Source organism: Semicossyphus pulcher, unplaced genomic scaffold (assembly GCF_022749685.1).
Source record: "Semicossyphus pulcher isolate SPU_LCO1_2020_fin unplaced genomic scaffold, fSemPul1.0.p SCAF_9, whole genome shotgun sequence".
In the NCBI taxonomy this organism is placed as follows: domain Eukaryota; kingdom Metazoa; phylum Chordata; class Actinopteri; order Labriformes; family Labridae; genus Semicossyphus; species Semicossyphus pulcher.
In genome coordinates this window covers 25,924,546-25,951,147 of record NW_027211770.1, presented here as the reverse complement: position 1 = coordinate 25,951,147, position 26,602 = coordinate 25,924,546, and the positions used below count along the sequence as shown (strand labels likewise).

Sequence of the window (26,602 nt, the reverse complement as noted above, 5' to 3'; positions counted from 1 at the left end):
TACTTTGCTATGTTTTATTCAATATAGAGGAATTCCTGCAGCTCCTACCAGATCAAATCCTTGGTTTGATTGTATATTTTTGATTGTACTGGCTTTCTGCTGTCCTGGTTCTATCCACGTCTGAATGCTCCTCCCTCATTCGACCCGTTGGATGTCGATCTTCTGCGTACTAACAGCCTCTCTATGCTTTTCTTGCTGTTTCTCTTCTTTTCCCTTCCTTTCTGCAATACTTCTTGTGAATAGGATCTGTATCAGGTTCGTATGAGAGGCTCTTTTAACACCACTGGCTGCACAATCAAATAAATAATTGTAAATTATGTAAATCATATAGGAAAAATCCACTCTTTGATTCTCTTGAAGTGCCCTCCAATTTTCATCTTTAATAATATGTCAGGACTGCATCTTAAGGGTGTGATACACGTATCAATTTTTACATCAACATCAACCGACAATGTCAACATCCACAAGCAACATGATGAGACACAGGGCAACAGGCCTATAGCCAGTAAGGCTCTCTGTACTCCTGCGTTCCAGTCACAGCTAAGACGTTACCATAGCAACTCCTAGTACGACCGCAATTTAAGCTAGCTCAAACGATTTAATACAATTTTCCTTACTGACAAATTTCGTGGCAATAAACCATCTCAAATGTGTTTTTAGTTTATATTCAATTGTTTTTACCTGACACATGTTCTCCACACATTCACCGACCAGAGTCATGTTTCATCAGGATAACTTCTGGTCCACTGCGCTTGGATGGCCGCCATTGTTCAGAAAACTTTTCAGGCCAGAGAGATCACATGACTCAAAATCTGTGCTGTGATTGGAGCATTTCTGACGTAACCACAAGAAGTCGCTGCTGATCTGACATTTCTAGATCAGAGGAGGTTGACCTTTTTTCATTATGAAAGTGTACAGTCAACACTGAACATTGATGTTGATGTAGAAGTTGCGATGTGTGTCACCATCTTTAGATTCATTTCATGAATAGTGGAGATCCGTCACAGATGGGATGGGAAGCTGCCAAACTGGAGGGATATTTTTGTATTCTACTTTTTCTCCACCAGATTCAAATGCCACCAACACATTTCCTACATCTCCCAGAATGACTTTCAGAGGATAGGATTTGACTAGTTCTCAGCTATTTAGGAAGATAGAGAGACCAACAGGGGCTCCAATCAAGAAAAAAAGATCCCACCCTTTGATTAACACGTTTTGTGGGGGCATTGCCTTCTGGTCTGTTGAAAGCTTTTGCAGTAATCTACAGGAAACAAGAACTACAGTGAAACATGCTGCTCAGTAATGCATCATGTACAGTAAAATGGTAACAGTTGTTTGCAACACTGTCACTAATGTCAGGGTGGATTTTTCCTGCATTAAATGATCCTTTTGTTGTGAATAAGTGGGTGTGTGTGAAGAACACTAATGCTTTTGCTCATCATGTGCCACCAGTATTAGCATTTCGCAGATGTTTTCTTTGTGATTCTTTGAAGCATTTTCACTATGTTTGAGGATTTCCCTACAAGACATTTAATAAGACAAGTCCCTTCTCTCTCTCTCTGTCAGTCTGGTGGTGCTGGTGGCTCTCAACATGCTGCTGTTCTACAAGCTGTACGCTCTGGAAAGAGCGGCTCATACACTGGAGACGTGGCACTCCTATTCTGTTGCTGACAGGTAAACACTCTGCTCTGTTTTCCATCCTAACAATCTATTATGGTATAAATTGGCGTTTGGTCTCAGGTTATTCTTTTGGGATTTGAGGTCTGATATGTCCCCTTAGAACATGCAAGAGAAGATGTGCTGCTCTGCAAACTCTAAGAGTGTGAATCACATGATCACGTGTATGTTAAATGTATAATTTGTAATTATACCAGAAAGAAGAGCACTTTGATGCCTGTCAGCTCACTGTTGTGTTTCAGTCTCTGTTCTCACGAGAGCTATTTTTAGCTAATAAAAACATCCAGCATACAATCCTTAAGGGGGAAATGAGCTGTGGAGACTGAAACTGTTTATGTACCAGACTTGAAACTTGATTAATTCCTTCATAAAGTTAGGCACCTTATCATGGGCCTCAATGGGGAGTGACTCACTGTTTGACCCAGCCTCAAATGGCAATTAGAGGAACTGCGTTCATTTTTTAACCCATGAGGTTGCTGATGTATATATTGAAGCATTTAGTAGTTTAAAGTTGTAATTTAGAAGATCTCAGTTGCGTTCTCTTTGGCGGCACCTATGGGGATAAACTGTAATTGCGGGAGCACACTTCCCAGATATCCAGACAGTGTTGCATGCGTGACGTCCACAGTTGGCTCCGGTTGTAACTCTTGATTTTCCTCGCTGACGGTCGCTTTCCTTTTTAGACTGTTTGCTTCATCTGAGCGTCAAATTTGTTTCTTTTTCTTTGGATTTTTATTGTTGAAGTTGTATCTGTAGTCATCCATCTTTTCTTTGTTTGTTCAGCCATAGTAGATTACTGTTTACTTGCAACACTTGCAGAGACCGGAAAAGCAGCCGCTTAGCTCCGCCTACCCTCTCTGGCAGACCAATCACTGCTCGGTGATGGAAAACGCGCCATTCACTGAGCAACAAGTTCACTTAATGAAGTGATAGAGTGATATGTGATAGAATATGTTTGTAGGTTTAAGATCTATGACTGCACTACTGACTGCTTGCAGTAGAAATTTGAATCACTTTGCACTGTTCTTGTTCTCTCCCCAATACTTCTTCTCTTTCCTCTCCTCTCCTCTTGTTTCCTCTCCTCCCCTCCTCAGTCCTTTGCCTCAGACAGCTGGAGAGTGGGCTCAGGTCTTACAGCTTCAGAGGCAGTTTCACCAGGCTCAGCTCAGCAAGTGGCAGCAGATCCTGCAGTCCTCTGTCACGCTCCTTGACCAGGTAAATGTGTGTGTGTCTTTTTATCTGACTCTGTGAAGTAAAATGCCTGTAGTGCACGTCTTCAGGGACCAGTCAGCAGGAAATCTCATGAGTCACACGAACTACTTGAGCTCTTAATGTGCTGGTTCTTTGATCTGCCTTCTCTCTCTCTCACCCTCCTAATCCCCTCCATCACTCCATCTATGTTTATATTCTAGATGAAGCAGTCGTTAGAAAAGCTTCACCGAGGCATCGTGGTCCCAGAGGTGCAGCAGGATCCCCCCGATGATCCCCGCACAGAATCTCTGACTGACGCCTGAGCCCCATCTCTTCTGTTCAGCCCCTCCCCTCCTAAGTGTCTCACATCTCTGAACACACCCTGGTACAAAAGTGGGAGCTTGTAAACTTGGATCAGGACTGAGTTTGCTCTTTCCCTCATTTTCAAATTGAAAAACCAGGAGTGGGACATGCAGGGGGGGACTTCATTACCCACAACTGTCCTCGCCTGACTGACTTGAAATGGTGATTTTTTTTCGCCTTCAACCTCAACCGGTAACATCTCCACTGAACTCACTCAGACTGGAAGCTATCAGGACCACAGCAATAATTTACCTACAGCTGCAAGTCATCTGTATGTAGTCTATGGGAACAGGCCACTGGTGGGCCGACACAGACCTCCACTCCTCAAGAATCATAGAGACATTTCAAAATGGCCGACAGAAAAACCTTCATTTTCAGAATCTCCTATTTTATGACTATTACAGACTCTGGCTCCTCCTCTGAGATGTTTCATCGGTGCAATGGGAAGGGATCAGTGATTCTGGAAAGTGGGAGCTCTTCCTCCTAGTCCTGGGAACAGTTAGATACCTTTGCCTCTAGTGAACGCCTGCTGAAACTAAAAAAAAAAGTGGGGCGCCACCTGCTGTGCGGATGTGACGAACAAACACCCAGGAGGAGAGGGGAGAGTGCTGACAGGAGCAGGCACCTCTCTCACTCTTTCTGTGAGGGATTTGTTCTTTTACATGTCCGAGTAGAGCCCCCTCAAAGGCCGCCGATCCTCTGCAAAAGAGGATGTGAGACATTTCAATATTTAAACACCAGACACTTTAGTTTTCACTCTTATATTTTAGATGTAAATGATACATCTGAAGATTAATCCCAAACACGCTCCCACTCCCTCCCACCTGTCTGGGTTTTATCTTCTTACAAAACCAGTGTGTTGGTTACGACGGCAAGCTGCGTCTGACTGTTTCACAGACTGTTACAGTATTTATTATCACCATTGACTTTTGATCTGAAGTCCTGTCCTGCTCCTAAGAAGTCACTTGGTGGGTATTTTGTGCTCTGATTAGCTGTTGCGTTGCGGACCAAGAGGAGCTACAGGAGAAGGATGACTGTCAAAGCAATAATGACAATAGTGATTCTAGTACTTTTTGAATGTTTCAAACAAAGTAGTATATAATAATAATGATAATGAATTGTGTGTGAATGTGCGTAGAGGCAGTGAAAAAAAACAAGCGAAGAAGATTGACAGATGTGTGCGTGCCGTTCACGAGGAGTCCTCACTGTTACATTTTCAGATGTTACGTTTTCATATTAGCGTTTGTTTTTGCGGATTTCTCTTTCGCGTTTGGTTGCTCGCTCTTTGTATCACAGAGCAAGACCTGAACGGTTCAGGATGTTACGTAGACTTGATCAGGTAGAAATCTAAATATCACAACTGTCAGCTACTGCGTTGTCCAACTGGGCCGGACGTTTCAAAACAATAGGACCAACCAGAATTTAGTAGGCCCAGATGAAGAAGAAGGGAATCCTTTTTGCAGTATTTCTTTGTTTGTGTGTGTTGATTAAGTTGACTCACTTGTTCTCTCTTTTTATTCAATTCCTTTTTCATTTCTATCTTTATTATTTTGATGTCTATATTTGTTGTTAATTTTCAGTCAGTCCTCTCCGGCCGCTGGATTCTGACCTCTGAAAACATCTCACCCGTCTGTACTCGCTCTTAGCTTTCTTCTTTTTCTTTTCATCACTCAGCCCCACTCTTCCTCTCTTTCTTCTGTGTGCTCTCCTCCACCACCCGCTCCCTCGCTCAGAAGCGCGTTGGCCATGCTGTGCGTGGTCATCCAACAAATAACAAAAGGGTGAAATATTTATTCAGTGAGAGAGGGAGGGAGGGGCTGAGGGAGAGAGAGACGGATGAGGAGCGGGGATGAGAATGTACTGTAAAGATGTGACTGTACACCACGCCATGGAGAGAAATGAAAAGATCTAAAACATGCAACAACTCCTCGCTCATCCTTGAGTCTGTGTGTGTCTTCTCTTTGCAAAGATTTGGGTGGAAATATGCAGGATTTCAGTGGAACAGTTATTTTCATTACTTGATTATATTTCTGATTTGTGGTCCAAAAATGTTCAGTAAGTAGTCCCAAGTACACTTTTATGCTTGCTCAAAGCACAAAATATTAAGCTTCAATTTACAGAAGAGAAGGACAAGCAAATCCTCACCTTTCAGAAGCTTGAGTGATTCAGGGAAACAAGTTAAAGGTTATGCAATTAATCGCTTCAGCTCTAGTTTTATATCTGCATTACAACAACAGGTATGAGTCTGCAAAAGTTTAATAAGAAGACTCTGATGTTCATCTTTTGTTTGTTTACTGCATGAGGCACAGAAAAAGCTCTAAAGCCAGGCTGTGATAGATTTTTTATTATTGATAAATCTGCCAATTGATTTTGGGATTCATTATCTGGTCCAGGAAATGTCCAATAACATTGTGAAAAGTCCAGGGTGATGTCTAAAAACCTCAAAGAAAAAAGAACCTGAAACCCAGACATAAGTAAACAATCATATATTTCACACACACAGGACGCCAGTTTTAATCCCTCAGTCTGCTGGGTAAACAAAGTTTTTATCAAATAAATTACACTTCAAATTGATGATGTGTCACACTAAGCTCTGCTCATTTTGAACTCTGAAAACATAACATAAGTCAGAAAAGAAAGGAAGGCCCAGTGCAATACAGGACTATTGAAAGGTAGGTTTTTTGTTTGGGGCTTCAACTTACGTTTATTTGCTTTGGCAATATTTTATAAATAATTGACTTAATGTGTCACAAAAGGTTTTTTAAATGGAATTTTAAAGCCAAAAGTGGCATTAAAATGACTTTCTTCCAGATCAAAAGTCCAAAATCTATCCTGGATCAAACTTGATATCACATGTAGTGAAACCCATCAATCCTTTGTAAGTAACAGTTAAAACATTTTTTATACTTAATGATTAATAATTATGCTACATCCTCGAACATGGCTGATTCCAGTTGGCTTTAGATCAAATAAAAGTGTTTATAACACCCGGTATGTAACCTCTGCCACCAACATCTCACGTCATAACGTAGCCTTATCGTGAGATTTGTTGTCGTCATTGTTTAACAACCACCGCTGGAGACGAAACCCTGATGACTGACAGAGGAAGAATTCATGTTCACGGATGAGGTAAAGTATTAAAGTTTTATTTAAAGTACTTTCAGTCACTTTTGAAATAGCCAAAAGTATCGTTAGCGAACAAACTTCCTCGAGTTGCTTCCGAGTTGTAAGAATAACGGCTGGTAGAGAGCCATTTAAAAAACGACTGTTACTTTATTTGGGGGCGGGGCTTACATTTGGCTAATGGCGTGGACATTGTGTAGCTCAAACATAGGCCTACTCAGGGAGATATCAAGCATTTTTTCCCCAGAACACTCTACATTTTATCCCTGGCGAGAAGCAATTAGGGGTACTTGTCCCTGGCTCGTTCCCGTTGATAACCTCCTACTTAACTGACAGTTGGCTAAGCAGCTAAAAGGGGCAATACTGCCACCAACTGAACTGGAGTGGATTTTTGGCAGGAAATAAAGTTACACTTCCAACACTGTATTGCTACTACTACATGCTACACTTTCTCACCTCATGCCACAATACAAGGCTCTATAAATTGAATATTTTCCGCAAAAAAGGAGAAATACAGAATTTGAAAACGTAAGAGATATAGAGAAACTCTCATATTAACAAATGACCAAACGCAAGATCGAAGCGGCATGATTTATCAACTCTTGCTCTTTTACTTCATACTTTTGCATTATTGTATCGGTTACAATGATGCCTAAAAAAGCATATTGAATTGAATTTGAATTATTTTCAGACCATAGTTCATACCATAGAGCTGTTCAGAAGAATCAGAGCGTTTACCTTGACTATAATTACTGATTTCTTTTGGTTTGGACATTGCTGGAAACATTTTGGGTAATCAAAGAACACAACAACATAATATATAACATACATGTAGGTCTAGTTTTTTACTATATACATATTAAACCTTTTAACACATCTGACTGAACACACAAACGCTTCACTACAAATCTACACATTCACCAGTAAGCTCAAGAGAATCTCAGGCTCATTTTCTCACAAGTGTTTTATTTATTTCTGTGTCAGATTAATTCCCATCTCTGTTTGGCAGGCAACATTTCCACACCTACATGTGAAATGAAAACTGCAGTTTTAATTGTTGCGGAACGAGAACACATACACACAAAGCAGACCAACAATGTGGGTAGCAGTGTGGTGGTTTCATTTCACTGGTTGCTTCATCTGTGCAGGAAAAGTCTTCAGACAACATTAACTAATGCACATGAAAAACCTGTCACTAAGCAGTGTTTAAAATGGCTTGAATGGCCTTCAAAATGACTCATTTTATCTTTATATATATTTTTGACCTCATTGGATATGCTGTGTTAGCACTGAAAATGACATCGCAACCTTTCCCTACTCCAACAGTTAGCATGCATGTTATTCTGTATTAATCTATCAGTTTGTGTGCGTCTCGATCTCAGTATCTCAAAATGTATCAAAGTCAGTTTTGGTACAAAGTAGATTAACAGTAAACATGCAGACTGGCAGTGTTTGGCTGCCCTCTAGTGTTCACCCATAGTCAATAACTGCCTAAGGTTTGCCACCAAGGTTTTCTATCAACTCTTCAGCTCTTTCCTCCCTTTGGTTTCCATCTTGGGAGGCACACTGGACGGGTCATGTGGTGCGTTTGTCCACAGCAGTTAGATTAAAGCAATTTGCCAAGCCCTTAAGTTTCTACAAAGACACTAAGACGTTTCTGTGATGTTACACATCAGTGGGAAAGGTAGACAAATTAAGCTAATAGTGACCTTTTCATGGCCCTTTGGATTTATTGGTACAGCTGCATTTTAATTTATTTATTCGATTATTTATGCTTGAAAATGGCCAGTTTAAACAGGATGGTAGTCTGCCTAAAAAGGCCCCCTAATAGCATGGAATTGTCACCCAACACCCTCAGGTGGTGATCTCAACATGAAGCAGTAATCACATTTAACACGGATAACATTTCTCTTGTTAGATGAAGGATCCCACTCCCATTAAGTCGTCATGTTTTAACCTGCAGATACGATTACTTTTACTCGACATATGACATTCAACACTCATTGCTCTTCCAAACTGCGCAAAGAGTAGTTTGGAAGAGTAATGTCACTGGTTGCTTCTCACATCGGCTCAGGTAAAATCTGATCTTTAATTATGTTTGTAAAAAATATCTGAAGAAGCAAACCAAAACAATTGTATTATTCAGTTTTTGTGTCCAATTTTGGTGTAAACACTGAAAAATCGGACTAATTTAAGAGATTCTGCACGACGTTTGGCATAAAAAAAAAATGTCAAAATGAAGCCATAATTATCAGCACACAAGCAATCAGTTACAGCAGTGTTTCCTCTGCACGTTTAACTGTGGTGACATCACAACAGCAAGAAAATTAACAGTGAAATGTTTTCTTCTAGTATTTAAAAGTAAAATAAATCAATGCCAAATCTTTGATTCACCATCACCACCAATCTCATCATTGAAAACAGTTTGTATTCACACCACAGCTTTAAAATCCTACAGAGGAATCACACACACAGTTTCTTCGGTTAAAAATAAGCTTTATAAAACCTGTATCGGTGTCAAATAAAACATGACAAACTGATTAAAAACCCTTGCAAATATGGCTGTGACATCATCAACACATCAGGTGTATGATGCCGGTGTCTTTGAAAAGCTTGTAAGCATGCAGGCAGTGGATATACAATGCAGGGCCTATAATATACTCTACATATGTTCAAAGATTATCTGTGCAAACTTGTACACCTATATACACCACAACTCTCTCTCTCTCGCTCGTTCTGTCCTGTTGGACCAAGACCAGACATACTCCTCCAGTCCCCTCTATGGCAAACAGTCCTTTCCATCTTGTCGCAAATATCACTTATTTCTATGAAGGTGTTCCTCCTCTCTGAGTCAATTTTTTCCCATCATGTCGAGGGGTTGGTAGGTGGTGGGTGGCGATGAGAAGAGAGGGCATGAAAGTGTTACCATCTTGAGCTCTTCCTTGACCTGAAATAAAAAAGATGTCACAAAACTGTCACAAAAGATGGGATAGTGCTTGAAGTTCACCGACTCAAAGTACATTAAGAGACATAAGGATCGATCTAAATAATAATATCTAAATAAAATGTGTTTAAGGGATGTCAAAGAAAATGTAACATAGTATTTTATTTCAGTAATTTGTTCTGCTAAATACAACAAATATTCCAAGAAAAAAACACTATCATAAAATGAACATATCATAGGTATTAACTTCGACCCCTCACCTACTGTGTGAAATAAATAAAGACAACCACATTAAGAAACTTATTTCTGACATTGGGTACAGTGAGAGTCCAGACCTACCTGGGCTATTCTGCCACTTGTTCACCTGCACAATTATCTTTACTTTCAGATGCTATAGCTAAATACTCCGCCCTGAGAGAAAGAGTGGTGGAAAGAAGAAAAGGGAAAAATCAGACAAGATCAGTGAATCAGAACCAGAACAAGATATGAGTGCAGAAAGGGAGAAAAGAAAATGTTTATTTTGAAAAGGGCAGATTGAAACAGATTGTGTCTTTGCTTCCCAAACAATGTCTGGAAGGAAAAACAAGGGTCAAAACGGTTGGTGGGAGATCAGGACATTTGGACGGCCCAGCAGGATTTGGAAATGAGGGACTGGCATAGAAGAGAGGCTGGCTTGTGTTTGTGTCTCAAGTGTTACTCACGCGCTCTCTCTTAGAGCTTCCTCTCCTGCCGCTGCGATCTTCCTGTAGCAGTAAATCATCTCAACCACCAGCCAGAGCTGCAGCCCGATGATGGAGACGTACATCATCACCTCAGACAAGATGGATGCCATTCCCCTTGTGACTAGAGAGACAGAGGGGGCGATAAGGTAAGATATATTGTGTCAGTGTGCTTATTGAAGTGTGATTGGATTTAATTTGTACCATAAAAAAGATGAGGTTGCACAGGCCATACATTTTTTAATACAATATCATAATTCATGACCTCCTGTCCTTAATTACAGTCGTATAATTAATCTTTTTCTGAATCTTGCTGCAGATACTTTTAAAATATCTGCAACTCAAGGTTTCACTGTTCTGCTATCTATCCAAATTTCTATCCAAATTTGAATTATTGTCGTTCAAGTTTCTGATATTTTTGTTTGAATTAGGAGTGGTTAAGTTTGGATATTTAATAGGAAAATTACATAATCAGTTAGACTAAGGGAAACTTCACTTTAATTTCAAATATACATTGTTATAGTTTCAAGCCAAATTTACAAAAGCTTTAAGATGACTGCTAAATGTCAGCCTGGTAGAAAAAAACACGATAATAATGTAAAATTCAGGGGACCGAGCACTGAACCCTGGGGAACACCTCTATGCTTGTTACTCAAAGCACGTTTTTACGTGGGCAACAAAACAAGCTATAAACACGTCACATTATCACCTTATTAAGTTAATGTGATTATTTGTGGTCACCTGGTGCATGTAAATCCAGTCTTTACTTCTTGTTTTAGTTCTGTTATTGTCATCACTAGTCCTAAAGGAAACATCTAACTCTTTAAAATTTAAGAGGTAACCCTTTTGGACATTTGGCATATGAACAGTGGGACAAAAACATGTGACAAATGGCCTTTTTGCTTTTTGGATTTTCAGGCTCGACTACTGCCACACCTCCACTTACTGACTAGTCTTTTAGTGTGTTGTCAGGAGTGAGTCATCATGTGTTTAGATGCTTCTTCCTCATTGTCAAGAACAAAAATGTTTTGAACTTCGGAAGAAGCCATCTTTATGTGTGGTTTGGTTTCGGCTGGTTTTGAGGTTTGTCCTAAGTTTAAGTTGGCTCTTGAGTGCATTTTTTACTTGTGTTGAACTTTTGATGGTCTCCTTACTACTGTACAAATATCTTAACGTGATATAATTTTGTCTGAGAACTAACAACAGATCTAGAAATACTAGTCCATAGTGTATTTTTCTTTCTTATCTTCCCTCTTCCGCTCTCTAAGATCCATAATTCCCCCTCCCTGTCCTTACGTTGTGGCACCACTTTCAGAGAGATAGTCTTGGTGTCGGTGGTTTGAAACTCGTAGCTGTTGTACTTGAGCGTGCGGTAGAAGGTGCATTGGTAGAGCCCTGTGTCATTGAAGGTCACATTGAGGATGTAAATGGAGCCGTCCTGTAGGTCCGTGGTTTCCTTGCTGCCATTCCAGTGCAGGCGGTCATAGAAACGTTGGTCAATGATTTGGGGCCTTTGTTTGACATAGTTATATAACTGGAAGAGAAATACAGAATATGTGTAATTGATAAGGAAGTAAGGTGAAAGTATCATAAGTCATAATCATAACAATCATATTGTTATTATCATAATATCACTTTAAATACAGTAAAAGATCTGCACACCTCATACTTATCATAAAAGTTGGGCTCAAGGACACTGACACTTTGTTCCTCTGCTCGGGTTTCCATTTCCCTGCATTTACATTTACAGTGTGACTTTCTACCCAGTGTTTGACTCATAGTCCCATTGAGTTACACTTGTGAATAAATAAAACTACAAGAAGCTGCTGTTTTCCCTTGTTGGCGATAAGTGTAAAACAAATTCCTGTCCTCCTTGAGGAAACAGACAGTTGGTCTCCACCTCACCGTTGCTGCTGATTTTCTGCATCGACTGAGCTGCAGTTACGGCTTCACTTCTGCACTTCCTGCTGAATTAGTGGATACAGATTCTAAACGGCCCTAATGGGACCTCTCCTGCTTCAGCTACATACTGTAATGGCCTCTTTGCTTTGCCTAGTGAGGACTCTTTAGGTTAGCAAAAGTGCTGTCCTCCGTTCCACACAAGGGGGAGAAAAGACTGTCATGAAAAATGCAAGACTCTTCGCCCTCTCATGATAAATGCATCGCAGCCGTTTCCCAGAAGAGGAGGCAAGCGGCCTTGTTGTGATGGATGTGTTATGGGCTTTGTGCTGGTTTTTATCTACTCTATCTGGACACATGAAAGCTAATCTCATCAGGGAGAACACTGGCTGTGTTTCATGAGATGGACATGTATTTTACTGTGAAACTTTTTTTGTCAGAGAGACAACACGATTGACGTTTTGCACGAGCACTTCTAGGCCATTTCTTCTGCAGCTGTTCAAAAAGAAGCTAAACGCAGAAGACTGTTAGCTTAGCTTAGCAAAAACACCTAGAAAAAAACCTAGCTTGATCTTTTTGAAGAAAAAGTAAATTATAACTGGTTTTAAAAGGGAATTTTTTTTTTTGCCAGGCAAATACACTCCCTGGAGTTTCCACTGGTTGTTGCGCAACGTCATGGCAAAAGCAAGACACTAGGACGTCACTGCACCCCACCAAGAGAAAGCGTACCACAGCGTAACACAAGTAATTTACACCTAATTGTAGGCCCTCTGTTTCAGGTCTTTGTGCTAAGCTAAACTAACTGGCTGCTAGCTGTAGCTTCATAATTACTCCAAAGATTTGAGATCTCTCGTCAAACTATCAGCAAGAAGACAAATGAGCGTATTTACAAAATATGTAACTATTTCTTGAAGTGAAGTCTTATATCCTATCAGTACTCACGGAGGAGTAGTTTTTGTCATCGAAAGCCTTGAAGGACCATTTGACGGTGGCCTCGGCGAGCACCTCGCCCCTCATCTTACAGGAGATACAGCCCAGTTTGAAGCCTCCGTTTACCTCAGCTTCTGTGTCTGAGTCCACCTCCACGCAGGCTCCATGGCACAACGATGCTGCGGAGTGAAAAGGATGAAGAACACTCGGTTAGGAACCGCCTGAATCACTTGATTGCTCTTTTTCTATATACAGGTCGCAGGCTTCAGAGGTAAGAGCTGTGGGTGGCTTTGTCCTCTGTTTCATGTACCCATGACTCGAGGGAAAGCTTGATACACGGGCTGAGCTCTGTATTTTTCCAGTATCTCAGTTCTTGCAGGCAAGCTGTCTAAACAGCACGTTACAAAAAGTGTTAGCCACTGTAGCGTTTGTATTTTAGTGTTCTTACTCCTGATGGTCATTGCATGCGTGTTTTTTTCTTTTGTAACGGGCATAGCTTCTGTCTTGCAGATTTTTTATTTCCACTCATCATTTCAGCTCATAGACTTTAGTGAATTGTATTAATTTGGTTATCAGGTTTGCAGTCGTTTATATTTTAGGCGTTTAGTCTGTGAAAGTGAGGGGAAATAAAGAGGTTGCAGTGAGCGATAGTATTTCTTGCATTCTGCCAATTGGTAACTGATCTAAACTCATATATAGAAGCGTGAATCTATATATGCCATCATCATCATGACACATACTTCTCATCGGCCGGGAGTTACAAACCTGTAACTCCACATGTTTCTTTCTCACACTGCACCTTGCAGTTTCCACTGAGGCCTCAGCATGGCTCTCAAGCAATGATCTGCAATTCTCAACTTTCACTTCTGGGGATGCTTTAGTTTCGATTTGCAAGATGGGGAGGGAGGGAGATGAGGGAGAGGACAGGAAACACAACGCTGATCAGATGACGAACTGAAATTCAAAGTTTGGTTGATTCACAGGAGCTGCTTCTCGTCCGTGGCCTCATGTACAGGAATATGTCACAACTGAGGTCGATTTTTTTACTCCCTGGGATACAAACATCGCAGCACCAAAGAGAGACAGAAAAGAAATAGAAATGCCACCACACTGCAATGAAACATGGAGGGGAGGAATGAGGGAGAAGGGAAGAAAGAGAAAGTTAGCATGTGCTTTAGTTTAAATAGCCATATCTACAGAAGCATGGGGGGGAGGCCTGATGCACTGCAGAGAGAGAAGAGGAGGGAGGGATAAAAAGGAAGGAGGAGAAGAAAATGTTAAGAACACAATTTAGTCTTCAGGCCTCAAAATATGTACTTGAACTTAAATGGACAAAGAGATGGACCTGTGCATGTGAAACCAAACACAAAAGCCAGACCCAGCTGGAACCTGAGAACGTCTCAACCCGAGCCTAACTGGAACTGATCCAGTAGTTTTAGTCGACCTGAACTAAAGCCTGCTCTTACTAAAGCCAAATTCACGCAAGTAATCGGTTATATTTTTGTTCAAATTTATAAATCTTCTTCAGGCCCTGTTGGGCCCGTGCAAAGGTAAAGGCTGGTTTCATACCACTTTGTTCCTGTAAATCACGGTGTCGCTCTCTCACACAGTTAAATGCTGAGGTGTGGGAATGTAGCAACATCTCTCGAAAGACCTCAAAATGACAATGTTTTTCCTCCTTGTGTGCACGCTGTTTTTCTTTACAGTTAGAGAGCATTACCAGTTTGGGTTTCAGCTCATGATAGCGTGTTTTTGATCAGTATTTCCCCGCCTATATTGTCCTCCGCAGTCCTGTCTAATGAGCTTGGGTACACATTTCATAAACGCTGATCTTGTTTTAAATGTGTGCATTGGAATATATATATATGAAGTACATTTTAGTTAACAGCATTAATAAATAAAGTAAATGCCAATATTTTCTAAAGATTTTCTTGCTAGTTTTCACTATTGTGTCGGGTTTTTACAGCTCAAGGTCTGGAGCCTATCCCATCTGTCACTGGGCGAGAGGCGGGGTACACCCTGGACTGGTTACCAGTCAATAACAGGGAAATAGACAACCTTTCACGCTCACCTTTGAGGCAGTTTTTTAGAGTCACCAATGAACCTAACGAACTGTGGGACTGTGGGAGGAGACCCTGGAGGGAACCCACACGTGCACGGGGAGAACATGCAAACTCCACTTCGTCCCAACCGGGATTCGAACTACGAACCTTCTTGCTGTGACGCAACAGTGCACCACCGTGCAGCCCTAACACAGATTAATAATCTTATAAATATATGGATTTATATTTACTTTTCCCGGAATCATTATTATCTTTTTTTAGCCAAGCAACTCCACAATCTTTCCATGCACACGGATGAAACAGCAGATTTACCTCCTGGTGTATATGCACCTTTGGGTTGAGGGTCACTGGTTAAACCTGTTGTCTTGTTTACAAGCTGTCGGACTGTCTGCATGCTTGTGTTTCAGACTTTATTGGTATGTTACCAGATCTCTGCAATTACTTTGGTGAGTACAATCTCAAACAATGTGCAAAACCAGGAATATACGAACAAAGTTATAAACCAGAATTTTCCTACAGAGCAGCTTTTACACAGATCTGAGAGCTGCTAAAATAACTTAAGTGAATCTACAAAACCGGCTCTGGTTCAGGCCGGGGTCTTGGGTTTTCAGGTTTTCTGGGAGGTGGGTCTGCAGAGGACCTCCACGTTGTCACAAACAGACCTGAGTCTAACATCATTTGCAATTCCTGCTCCTGATCTGCTTCGAGACCAGGTGTGTTATTCACTGAAAGTGGAAAATACAAATCTGATGCATTATTCTGTATTTTTCCGTTGGCTCTAATTAGCTTTCTTGTCTTTTACAAATGGGACTTGATTGTTTGTGTTAATTAACGGCTGCTGTAAACTGCACCAGCTGTCAGTGCTGCAGCTAATCCTCTGCTGCCAATAGAGGTCGATGAAAGTCATGCATCACTTAACGGCCCTGTAAAATCTCACAGGAAATCAACCAAGAGCCACTTTTCAAAAGAGACACCCTCACATGTCCGGTTAAACATTAACTTGCAATGATTTAGACTCAGGTCTGTGGGAGATTCTTTCATATCAGCTTCTACTGTGCAGAAAAGACAGAGAGGCAGAAAGAGACAGAAGAGAAAACACAAGAGCAAGACATCGCATGCAGAACAACACACAAGGGTTTGAGATGGCTGGCATATTGACAGCACAGAAATCAAGAGGAGACACATTAAAACGACTGCAGAGCACATGTTTGACCTACAGCAGGAAATAATTTAAGAGGATGTCCAAAGACAGAAGAGAGAAATTTAGTTGCAGGACAGAAAGAACAAAATTTCTAGCAGCAACAGACACAGACAGAGAGAGGCAGCAATCCTGAGGGAGGTCTGTGACACAGCGAGAGGCTGGATTGTGCGACGTGAGCAGGGATGCTGCTGACTGTCCGAAGCTGAGACGGCAAGTAAAGAAGACAGCGGGTAAGGAGGAGACAAATATGCAAGCAGACGCAAAAGAAACTGCACATCCAAAGTGCCGACTAAACAGAGCCACCAAACTGCCTCAGCAACAATTCACACTAACAGCAGCAGGACACAAACACACGGAGCATCAAAAATGCAAATCCATTGCGTAATCTGTGGATCTAAGCTTCGGGATTATGCAACAGATATTCCAGAAATTGCAGATTAGGAGTTTTTTCCTCCTGACGGGGGCTGGCTGGTTAATCCCTCGTATCAGTAGCTGAATACCCCAGAGGCCTACAAAGCAGAAAAACTGACTCATAGCTTCAGCTGCACAAAAGACCATCCACACACTGAGGTCAGCTATGCTTAGCATGTCACTGGGAGCTAAAGAAAACACAAAAAGGATCATGATTATTTGCTGAACAGGCCGACTAAGACGGTGGTAGGGAAGAAATTGGATAACAGTAAAAAAGAGATGAGGTAGACAGCATCTGTTTCCATGGCTGGGTGAATTCAGGCACACACGCCACACACTGTAGGCGTACACGACCAGGGGAAATGCCAAGCATCCGTGACATTTCCCTTGACACCAGCCGAGCAAGAGACTTTCCACTGAAACAAGTAAAGCATTGAAGCAAACAGCTCTGTGAGAGACTCTTTCATTTTACTCTGCAAAGCTGGTGAAGTGATGGCACTCGTGTTTGTCAGAATACAACAAGCTCGAGCCTGTTTGTTGTACCTGCACCTGCTTTTCTGTCTCTGTCTTTTCTACAAGCATCTGCTCGACTGGCTGAAGAGAACAGTGTCTGTCTGCCACCAAAAGATGGCCAACATAGAAAAATAAATAAGAAGAATTTCTCAGAGGTTTCAAAAATAAGAAGTTATGAGGAGGAAGACATTGATGTAAACCAAATCCAACTATAGTCACATTTCATTCTCCCAAAATGAGCTTTCTCTTCCTACTGTGGAAAATAATAAGGGTAAATATGTAAAAAGACACCTGAAAGTCCAGGATGCAAGAGTCAAACAGATCTCATGACCCACAAGTGAAACTTATGACAAAAACATCCATTTGTTCAAACAATGTTTGCTACATTCCTGTCTACAAGGACACGAGGAGATTTTTTCACGTTTCATGTTGATCCCACTTCTTTCCTTCCTGCTCTCAGGTGTATAGGTTCAGTGGAAAAAACTTCTCTGTCATGTACGTTTAATCATTTTTTTCTTTTCAAAACCGACACGAAAGCTTTTGATGGGCAACATTTTTGTACTTGTCAGAGCAGGAAAAGCACACCTGCAATGAACAAGAAAGATTACTTTATTGCACGTAGATGGCCATAATGTTGTGCATCTGCACATCTAAATGGAGTCTAGTCTGCCTTTCGCATTCATCCTTTAAATGACTGAGTTACCACAATTGCCTCTGAAATATCAGCAGCCTAAGTGAGATGTCCACTGATTAATACATGGAGCTGTCCGTGGTGCTGAAGTAGCAGAGCTTTCTGTTCTGTCAGTTTCTTCTTAGCTCTATAATATTTTCTAAACTTTATGATATAATCCTGAATTCTTTATCATATGGTAGCTGATGTTTTCTTTATAGTAGTGTAACCTTCATTATAAAAGTGACAACTACCAACACAAAGACTGAGAGGATCACAGAGACACTCATTGCTGCCTGTATTATTCCAGTAATACTCTCAAATCTGACAATGATTGATCAGTAGCGTCTGTGTTTCTAAAAAATACAGCCCCAAACTAAATCTGTAATAAAATATTCTCGCATACACTGTGGATATTTGAGCATACACTCTGTGGTTGTAGCTAAGGGGCACAGGCACTCTTAGGGGCAGAGATACGATTAGATAATCCCATTTGGCAATTCCCCCCAAATCATCTGCTTCTTTTAAGATGTTACAACTCAGATGTTAGCATTCTGTTGCCTTTATTTTTTGTTTCAGAAAAACAGGCTGTAGGACAAACGGGCTTTCAATCCATTTAACTAGTTAGATTTTGGCACTAGTTGAAGTCAAGTTGTTTGTAATGTATAGTAGATTTTTAAGCAGTACTTTCTGTTCAGACCGGCAACACATCGCTGAAAAAGCTTTCTCCACACTCTCAAAATCATCTGCATATCCTGATTCATAATGCGCGTTTGTCCTTGTCTGCCCTTGTGCCGCTCTGCTAAACACACACAGACACAGAAACACACACCGAAACAATTTTCGAGAAGCACTACCTCAGTGAAGTAAGTGTATGAGTGGGGGAGGGGAGGGGGGGGTGAGCAGTGCGTCATCTGCTGATAAAACATCGCAGCAGTGGCAGCCCTTATGAGCTCCATGTCTCTCTTCTTATTGGTCGGTCTGTCTCCAGGATGACGGGAGTTTTTCCGATAAACACGAGAAAATTATAAGTTCAGCAACACTTTCAATTAAATAATTGCCATTAACTAGCATGCATATTTGGAGCATATTAGCACTTTATTAGGGATTATAAAGCACTTATTAATGCCTTATTCTGCATGACCATAGAATGGGGCCTATATGTTTTTAGTACATTACTTAGCGAAGCATATTAACATGGGAATTCATTAACAACTTCCTTGCTGACTGACTAGTAATAAGTAATTTGGAGGTTATTAAGAGAAATTCTGTGTTAAAGGCCTTGTAGTTGTACATTGTTCATGCAGAATAAGGCATTAATTATGGCTTTATAATGACTAATAAGTGGCTTATACTACTACTATAATGTACATGCTAATAATCAACATGTTAATGGTGAAGTGTTACCAAACATTCTTACATAAAGTGGAAACAAACAGCTTAGTTTTTCTTTTATTGGTGTTATAACTGCAATTATTTTGCTTACGGATAAGCAAAAATACTTAACTGTTCCATGGGTGTTATTGATTAACTGATTTTGATAAACTAAATCAATCTATTTGGAAGGTCATCCTGTCCTTTTAAGGCCCCTCTTTAACCTCCTAACCTTACCGACCTCTGTCACACAGCAATCAACGGGTCTCAGGTGTATGTGCAGCCTACAATGAGGTCGAGGCACAGTATCTCGCTCCAGATTTGAAGGTTGGAATCGATGTCGCAGTTGTGACAGCAGCTGCAGACTGGAGCATAAATGATGAGCTACAGTTTCTAGAAATACCGTTTATGTTGTACAGATTGTGGATGTAGCGCATCAATAAAGAGCTCATAGTTTACGCCTGCTGACGTACGAGGCAATAGATCCATACATCTAATACACTGTATGTAGCAGCGGGTGTAAGATTTGCACAACAGGCTTGTAAAACCTTTGAAGACATTAATGACGTTGAAATTACTCCCGGGAGAAGATCAGACTTTAGCTGTAACTCAAAAGCTTGAAGAGTTCAGATCAAATGATTTAACTTGTACAAGAGGAACAGCCAGAGAAACAATAAAATCTGTGAGAAACTGTAGCTCTCATAGCAAGTTCAAACAGCATCACAGCGCAGACTTTTCCAGAAATTCCCCAAAGCTGAAGTACAAACTGTAAATCAGACTAAATGGTTTTTTGAAAATTGCGCTGCCGTGCATCGCTGGAGAAGTTATAATTCGTTTATGCTCGACCCCTGCTACTTAGAATGATGAGCTTCTGCGTAATGTGATTTCCAGTTTGTGCAGATGCAGCGGTCAGGGTGGAGTGATGGAGTGGATGTGACGTCTAAATGGCTCGGGGCGGAGGAGATGGTGTGGTCGTTCAAACATCCTGTTTACAGCGATCTCCTTTGACCATGAGACCGTGCTGGAGACCATTTGCAGACTAAATGGCTGCGACTCAAAGTGTCTCTGCTGCTGCATTAGTTAAAGTAACCATCAGATGCATTAGGCTTTATTAGCCTCTCTTCTGGCTTTAACCTCCTGAGACCCTGCATTACATTTTGGCTTCACAGCACCATAATATTTAATTCTGCAAAAAACTTGGTCTCATTCATGGACACTTTGTCCACCAACCTGTGGTCACAAAAGCAAATTACACTGATCGGTGTACATTCAGGATGGCCGTGATCCCGACCAAAATGTGTCTCTACAGAAAACTCAACCAGGTACAAAACCTCTTCAGATTTTTCAATTGAAACTTGTTTATTTAACGCGTATGAACAGTTGTAGCTTGATATGGCAGACAAATTTGACTAATTTTATCAATAGCAACAAGCTACAACACCGTTACGACAAGGTACTCACATGAGGACACTGGGACTTTTTCAATGTAACACAAAGACAATTCTTTGGTTTTATATTTATTAGGTCCTATTAATCCACAAAAGGTAGGAGAAATAAAAAATGCATACCAAACAAAAGCTCGGGTCTCAGGAGGTTAATGCAACGACACACGACTCTGTCAACTGAATGTTTGTGTAATCTTTGAAGACAACATGACAACATCCATCCATCCATCAATTCATTATCTATACCGTTTATCCTGTTCAGTTTAGCGGGGGAGCCCAGCTGTCATTGGGTGAGAGGCAGGGTACATCCTGGACTGATCACCTGTCAATCACAGGGCTGACACACAGAGACAGACAACCTTTCACACTCACACTCACACCTACATAAGCTGGAGTACCCGGAGGGAACCCAAGCATGCACGGGGACAACATGCAAACTCACACAGAAAGGTCCACTTCGTCTGATCCTTCTCGCTGTAAGGCGACAGCGCTCACCACTGCACATGAGAACAATTGGACTTTATTATAATTTGTGTTTGTGGTGGAGATTTCTAAATTATTAAAAGGAAAATCGTAGAAGTCAGTGGATAGTGTTGGATTGGGGGAGGACATGCTGCAAAGAGCCGAGGGTGGAGGTCAAACTCGGGGGCTGCCGCATCGAGGACTGTAGTCTCTACATGGGCCACCGATTTAACCGCTGAGCTAAACCAGCGCCCCAACACTTCCTTTTATGTGCATGGGTCATTATTTACAGTCTGACAGCAGTCAGCAACTTCAAAATGCAGCTCAGGTTAAGAAGCAACATCTAAGATCAGATGGTCAGACGATAGAGATGAGTTCTTGGGTTGCATTTAGGCCAGTGTGTTTAGTCTCTTTTCCTCTCGGCACAGACGGTTTACTGCATGCAACCACTTCCTGCTTAAATGTGATTGGTCAATACTTCTAACTACAGGACTACAGAAAGTAACCAGAATATGTCAGATACCAAAATCCTGCCTACAGATCCAGGATTCATATGCAGGTATCTGTTTATAAAGATTAGCAACGCATCGACCTGCTGTGACCTGACATGTCTATCCATCTCCATCTTTTTAAATTGATATTAGTTGTTGTATTTACTTTTTAAACAATTAAACACAAAAGAATACCACTACAGCAACAACTTAGTTCATATTTTACTACTTCAACATGTGTTTTCTTTCCTCGTAGAGCCACCGCTTTCCAGAAACGTCTTAAATCCAATCTCATGTTTTATTTTTAGCAAACACAAATCCACGTTTCCAAATGAAAAAAAGCACAAGCTTCTATTTCTATCAGCCTCAATCTCCTCCTCTTTCCTCCTTTTTTTTAAGGAGATTTTATCCAATTTCCGGACTCAACTTTTATCCTCATCCTCGGTCCAGCTCCAGATGTGCTCACTCACAGCAGTCCTTAACTAACCCGTCGCCTCCTCAACCAAACTTCCTATTTCTGTCAGTCAATGTTGTGTAACCTTCTCCTTATTTTGCCAACTTAACTTCTCCGCTCACCATCCTGCCCTTCCTGACTCAACTTTCTGCTGCTCTGCCTGCTTGTTTCCACTTTACTCTCATGTATTTGTGGTTAGTGTTATTGCAAAGAGCAGATGGCTGATGGTTAAGTGCTCAGTAAATCTCTTTTAATGCATTGCTTCCTGTTTGGGGTCAGTTTTAAATCCCAATGTTTTTAAATTGGGTTTGGTTTGAAGAAACAAGTTAAAAATCAGTTGTGTTTCTATGATTTGAATGCTTTTACTTACTTACTACTTACATTTAAATCTTGTTTAAATTGCATCAAGTCCTTTTTAGTGCAAACTGATGTTTTACAAAATAAACTAAAAGGTCTTAAATAAAGAGACGTGGCTGTGACCGTACATTTTCAACCGACAGGCAGGTAAAAGATGATTTCTCTGCAGAGCTGCTTCTCCTCCTGAAGGTGTCAGCAGACTGACAGTAACTTAAAGGTGATGGATTACAAAACGTCGCTCGGGGGTTTTCATCTCACTGGAGGGTGTTTTTCATGCCATAAAAGAATGAATGGCAGTAAATGGCTTCTTGTGAAGGTGGGAAATTGAGTTGTGATACAGATACCAGCAGGAGGAGGAGGAGGAGGGGTGAAAAGGGGGCTGAGGGCAGCTGAGATGATCGGCACAAATTTAAAGGAACATTTTGTCTTTTATACCCCGCTCCCTCCTAAAATTATTGCATTGACGCAGGTTTTTCAGACCCAGAAGACCCACTAATAAATGCAGATTGTCTCTGGTCTGATTGCCAGTGAAGTATACTCCTTTCAGTCTCTTTTCTGCTGCGTCACCGTCTGACGTCACAAAGGCGCCAGAAACAGGGTTAGTAAACAGTGAAGATGTAACGGTGGTTAGGTCGTTGTTGTATCTATTACTCATTCAGTCTGTTTATCAAACTCGGTGGCAACAAATTTGGGATAATGATCGAGTGCTGCTCGGACGGAGACGGGTGGAATTGGTAGCTGAGATGACAAGGAGTCGCAGAAGTTACCGACGGAGCATAGCATCGCACCGGAGAGGGGGCGGAGATTAGCGCATCAACCCGGGTTTTGTGTTCCCATCAATGCTGATCGGAGCTGAGGCGATAATTACCCGGGTCTACTGCAGAGTCATTTGACCCGGGTCTGAATGCCGATTGTAACCTTTCCCACTAAGCCGGGTGTTAGTGGGTTTTTTGACCGGTGGGAAAGCGGCTATAGAAACACTTTCTTGATTCTTGGTTGCACATGCAGCAGAGACTGGGCAAATTGCACAGATTTACGTACAGCATCGTTATCTTGTATTTAACATTATTATCTACTGGGGCTCGTTATCCCTGTTTTTATTATGGCACTCTATCCTTCTTTAATTGTCCTTCTTTCTGTTTTCCTGTGCACTTTGGTTCCTTATTTTAAAGCACTTTCAGCTGCATTTCCTGCATGAAAGGTTCTATACAAATTAAGTTTATGATGATTATCCTTATGCCCATCAATTTTCTTTTAATTTACACAACAGGAACATTTTCAGGAACAACAACTCATCACTTTAACATTAACTCAACGTAACCTCACCTGATCTTGAGCTTAAACATTTCATCGATGAATCCGTGCAGAGAAAAGAGATTAATCACCAACTGTTTTTTATAAAGTACGAAGAGTATGAGACATTTTTCAAGACACCAGATATCTCTGTCTCCTGCTTCTTCGATGTGACGATCTACTGCTTTTTATCTGTTGTGTTTCACAGATAACGAAATCTGATTTGCTTTCTGTTGGTCGCACGTTTGAAATCACCTCCGCCATTAGGAAGTTGTGACTGCCATTCTTAGTACTATCTGCTACTTTACAAACCAATATTTAAACTGAAAACATTGGCATTTTATCAATAACTAAAATTAACAATGGTCTCAGTCCTAAACTGAATACACACATACACACACGTCAGAGGAAAACCGTATTCTCCAAAGTAACACACAGAGAGAAACGTATAACTCACATTGTTATCGAGCTTTGAATACACAACAGCTTCATTTGTGTGTGCGTGTGTGTGTGTGTGTGCGTGTGCGTGCGTGCGTGCGCCTTTCACTTAAACACCGCCACATGGCCTCATCTCATTACTCTGAAAAATGAAAAAGCCTGAACATCTGGGCTTTTAGCGAGCAATCCAGCACAATGATGGCACCACAAACACTCAGTCACACATCCACAGCTCAACACACACACACACACACACACACCGCCTACAAACAGAGCAGACAGCCGTTTGAGAGGGAAACATCAGAACCACAGTAACAAACTTCTGCACAGAGAGTGAGTGGGAGTTTGGATGGTGGCTCGTGTGCATGCTCAGGTGTTTCCACTCACCTTGAAGAGCCAGCAGGGCCAGAGGAAGCAGCAGCATCAGGTCCTTAACTGCAGGCATCCTGACAGGAGAAAGAAGACTGGTGGCCTCTCTTAAACAGGGTCAAAACACGCCTCACACACACTCATACACACACACACACACACTTAAGATAGGAGACACAAGACAGATCAACAGATATTCCAGCTTGGAGGTGCCAAAGATGTCCTGGATTAAAACTCTGAGGGGTGAGAGGAGGAGACTCTTCCTGAGGCAGCTGGGACTCGGGGTGTGGGTGTGGTTCGCCTTCTTGTCTTCTTCTTCTCCTCCTTTTTTTTTTCAGATGATACAAAAGCCAGAAGGAGAGGTGGGTGTGTCTTCGTGATAATGTGGTCTTCTTAAACACCTGAAAACCCCAGCAGCAGCAGCAGCAGCAGCAGCGGCGGCGTGCCTCTGAGCGTCTCCTCACCCTCTCAGGATCTAGCTCTCTCTCAGCCTCTGTCTGGGTGAGCGTGTAGAGTTTCCAGGGGGTGGAATCACTCCGAGTGTCAGGTTTCGGCCTCTTGTCGCTCCAAAATGGGCCTTTGTTCAACTATTTATACTGCGTGGCACACCCTTAGACCTGTTTGGCTCCACAATGAGCCTGTGTGCTCTCCAATTTTTTTGCCCCTATCCCAACTGGAAGATGGATATCTACAGGCTGATCTGATCTTAAGTCTCTGAAAATGGTAGACGCAGATTAATAAGGAGGAAAGCGCTGGAGTGATTGTGCAGAAAAGTCTGCAAAATATCAAACTAAAGCAAGCGTGAATGCCTTAGACGGAGAATCTCTGACTTTGCCCTCATGCACGACTGCAGGCGTGACCTATAGGCATGAAGGAGGGTCAGTTTTTGGTGGAGTCACAGTGTGAGTGAAATGGACAAATGGAAGCAGTTTGATGAATCCTCTCGCTTTGTTCCACCTCTCTTTGGCTTTGGAAGAAATTACAATTCGTACTTTTTTTGTTATTATTGCCTCTTTTCACTGTTATTGCTTTCTTTCTTTCTTTCTTTCTTTCGGCTCAAGCTCTAGGCTGTGATAAAGGCCAGAGTCGTCTTGTTGCTTCTGATTTATTCGAGTGAAATCATCCACTCAGTGTGCACTTCACTTAAACCATCTGCTGTCTGCGCGTGGGGCTCACAGGCTTGACTGCAGCTGCACAGGTGGCTCTCGTGCTCAGATGGGTCACAAGTACTTGACCCCAGGCTGGAAGAGGGCTAGAAGGCATGCATTGAACAGCGGAGGGGGGTTATTTGTTGACACCGGTGCACGCCGTCTGTGCGTCTTTGGAGGCTAAATAAAGTGCGCTATTCTTCTGTGCGTTCCAGCGGCGTGGCTATGAATAAATAATAGCGTGCAACTGTGCAACCACAACTGCAACCAACTTAACTTGAAGCAGTAATTTTGCTTAAAATGCATATAAACATAATCTTTAAAAATAATAATAATCCAACAAACGCAGCAGATTCGTGCGCAGCACCTCAGCGTCCATTTAGCCTACCTGTGACTACTTTAACAAGACCCCTTTTTACAAATATAACCGCCGATTTTTCCTCACTGGTATCCTTTAAACATCACTGTTGGGACAGAGGTGGACGGCTTCCATCCCGCGTCAGGCTGTCAGTTGCTAGAAGTGCCTCTGCTCTCACACCGGCAAACATCCGAGAGATTTTAGGATCAAAACACGAGACCAAAAACCCCACAATCACATTCCTCTTATTCTTATTGTCTTTAGCAACGGACGCACGGTGGTTAACGTCCTTTGGACAGCCGCATATTCCTCCTGGAGATGCAGACCGAGGCGTCAAACATTAAGAAACGCGGAGGGACGCGCGCGCGCACACACGTAAACAGAAACCTCCAGAAATGACATGGTGTGTCAGAGGAAGGATGCCGCGCTAATCATTCTTTGGGATGGGTGACGGCAGGGGGAGGGAGGTCCATGCAGGAGGAGGAGGATGGAGAGTGTGATGCATTGCAGTAGAGGGATGGAGACGGAAGAGGAGGAGGATAGAGAAGTATAGAGCCGTTGTTATAGCAACAATGTATGATGTTTTCATTCCTTCCAGAAACCCCCACGTGCTAGCAAAGAGAACAGTCAGGTCTCCAATATCACTGAAAACTAATATTAAAGGAGAATTATAGCAATCTACTAAATCCTCTAAATACTTTGAATCCAT

At 41.7% G+C, this 26,602-nt stretch overlaps 2 protein-coding genes across 3 annotated transcripts in view; one reads left to right on the top strand and one right to left on the bottom strand.

The window, feature by feature from the left end:
- Positions 1-5,144, top strand: part of gramd1a (GRAM domain containing 1A) — a 32,640-nt gene extending 27,496 nt beyond the window's left edge. For both annotated transcript variants that reach the window (XM_069656120.1, XM_069656121.1), the window contains exons 17-19: positions 1,567-1,674; positions 2,772-2,892; positions 3,090-5,144. In XM_069656120.1, coding sequence (XP_069512221.1) covers positions 1,567-1,674; positions 2,772-2,892; positions 3,090-3,191 — 331 coding nt within the window. In that variant the 3' untranslated portion in view covers positions 3,192-5,144. The remainder of the gene's footprint in view (positions 1-1,566; positions 1,675-2,771; positions 2,893-3,089) is intronic.
- A 2,169-nt stretch (positions 5,145-7,313) lies between these two features.
- On the bottom strand, positions 7,314-25,086 carry scn1ba (sodium channel, voltage-gated, type I, beta a). The gene is made up of 6 exons (XM_069657051.1): positions 24,406-25,086; positions 12,859-13,025; positions 11,314-11,551; positions 10,000-10,141; positions 9,638-9,709; positions 7,314-9,301 (listed from the first exon to the last, which is right to left on the bottom strand). Exons 1-5 carry the CDS (start codon positions 24,461-24,463, stop codon positions 9,643-9,645), a joined length of 672 nt encoding a protein of 223 aa, XP_069513152.1. The 5' UTR covers positions 24,464-25,086; the 3' UTR covers positions 7,314-9,301; positions 9,638-9,642.
- Positions 25,087-26,602: the final 1,516 nt, after the last annotated feature.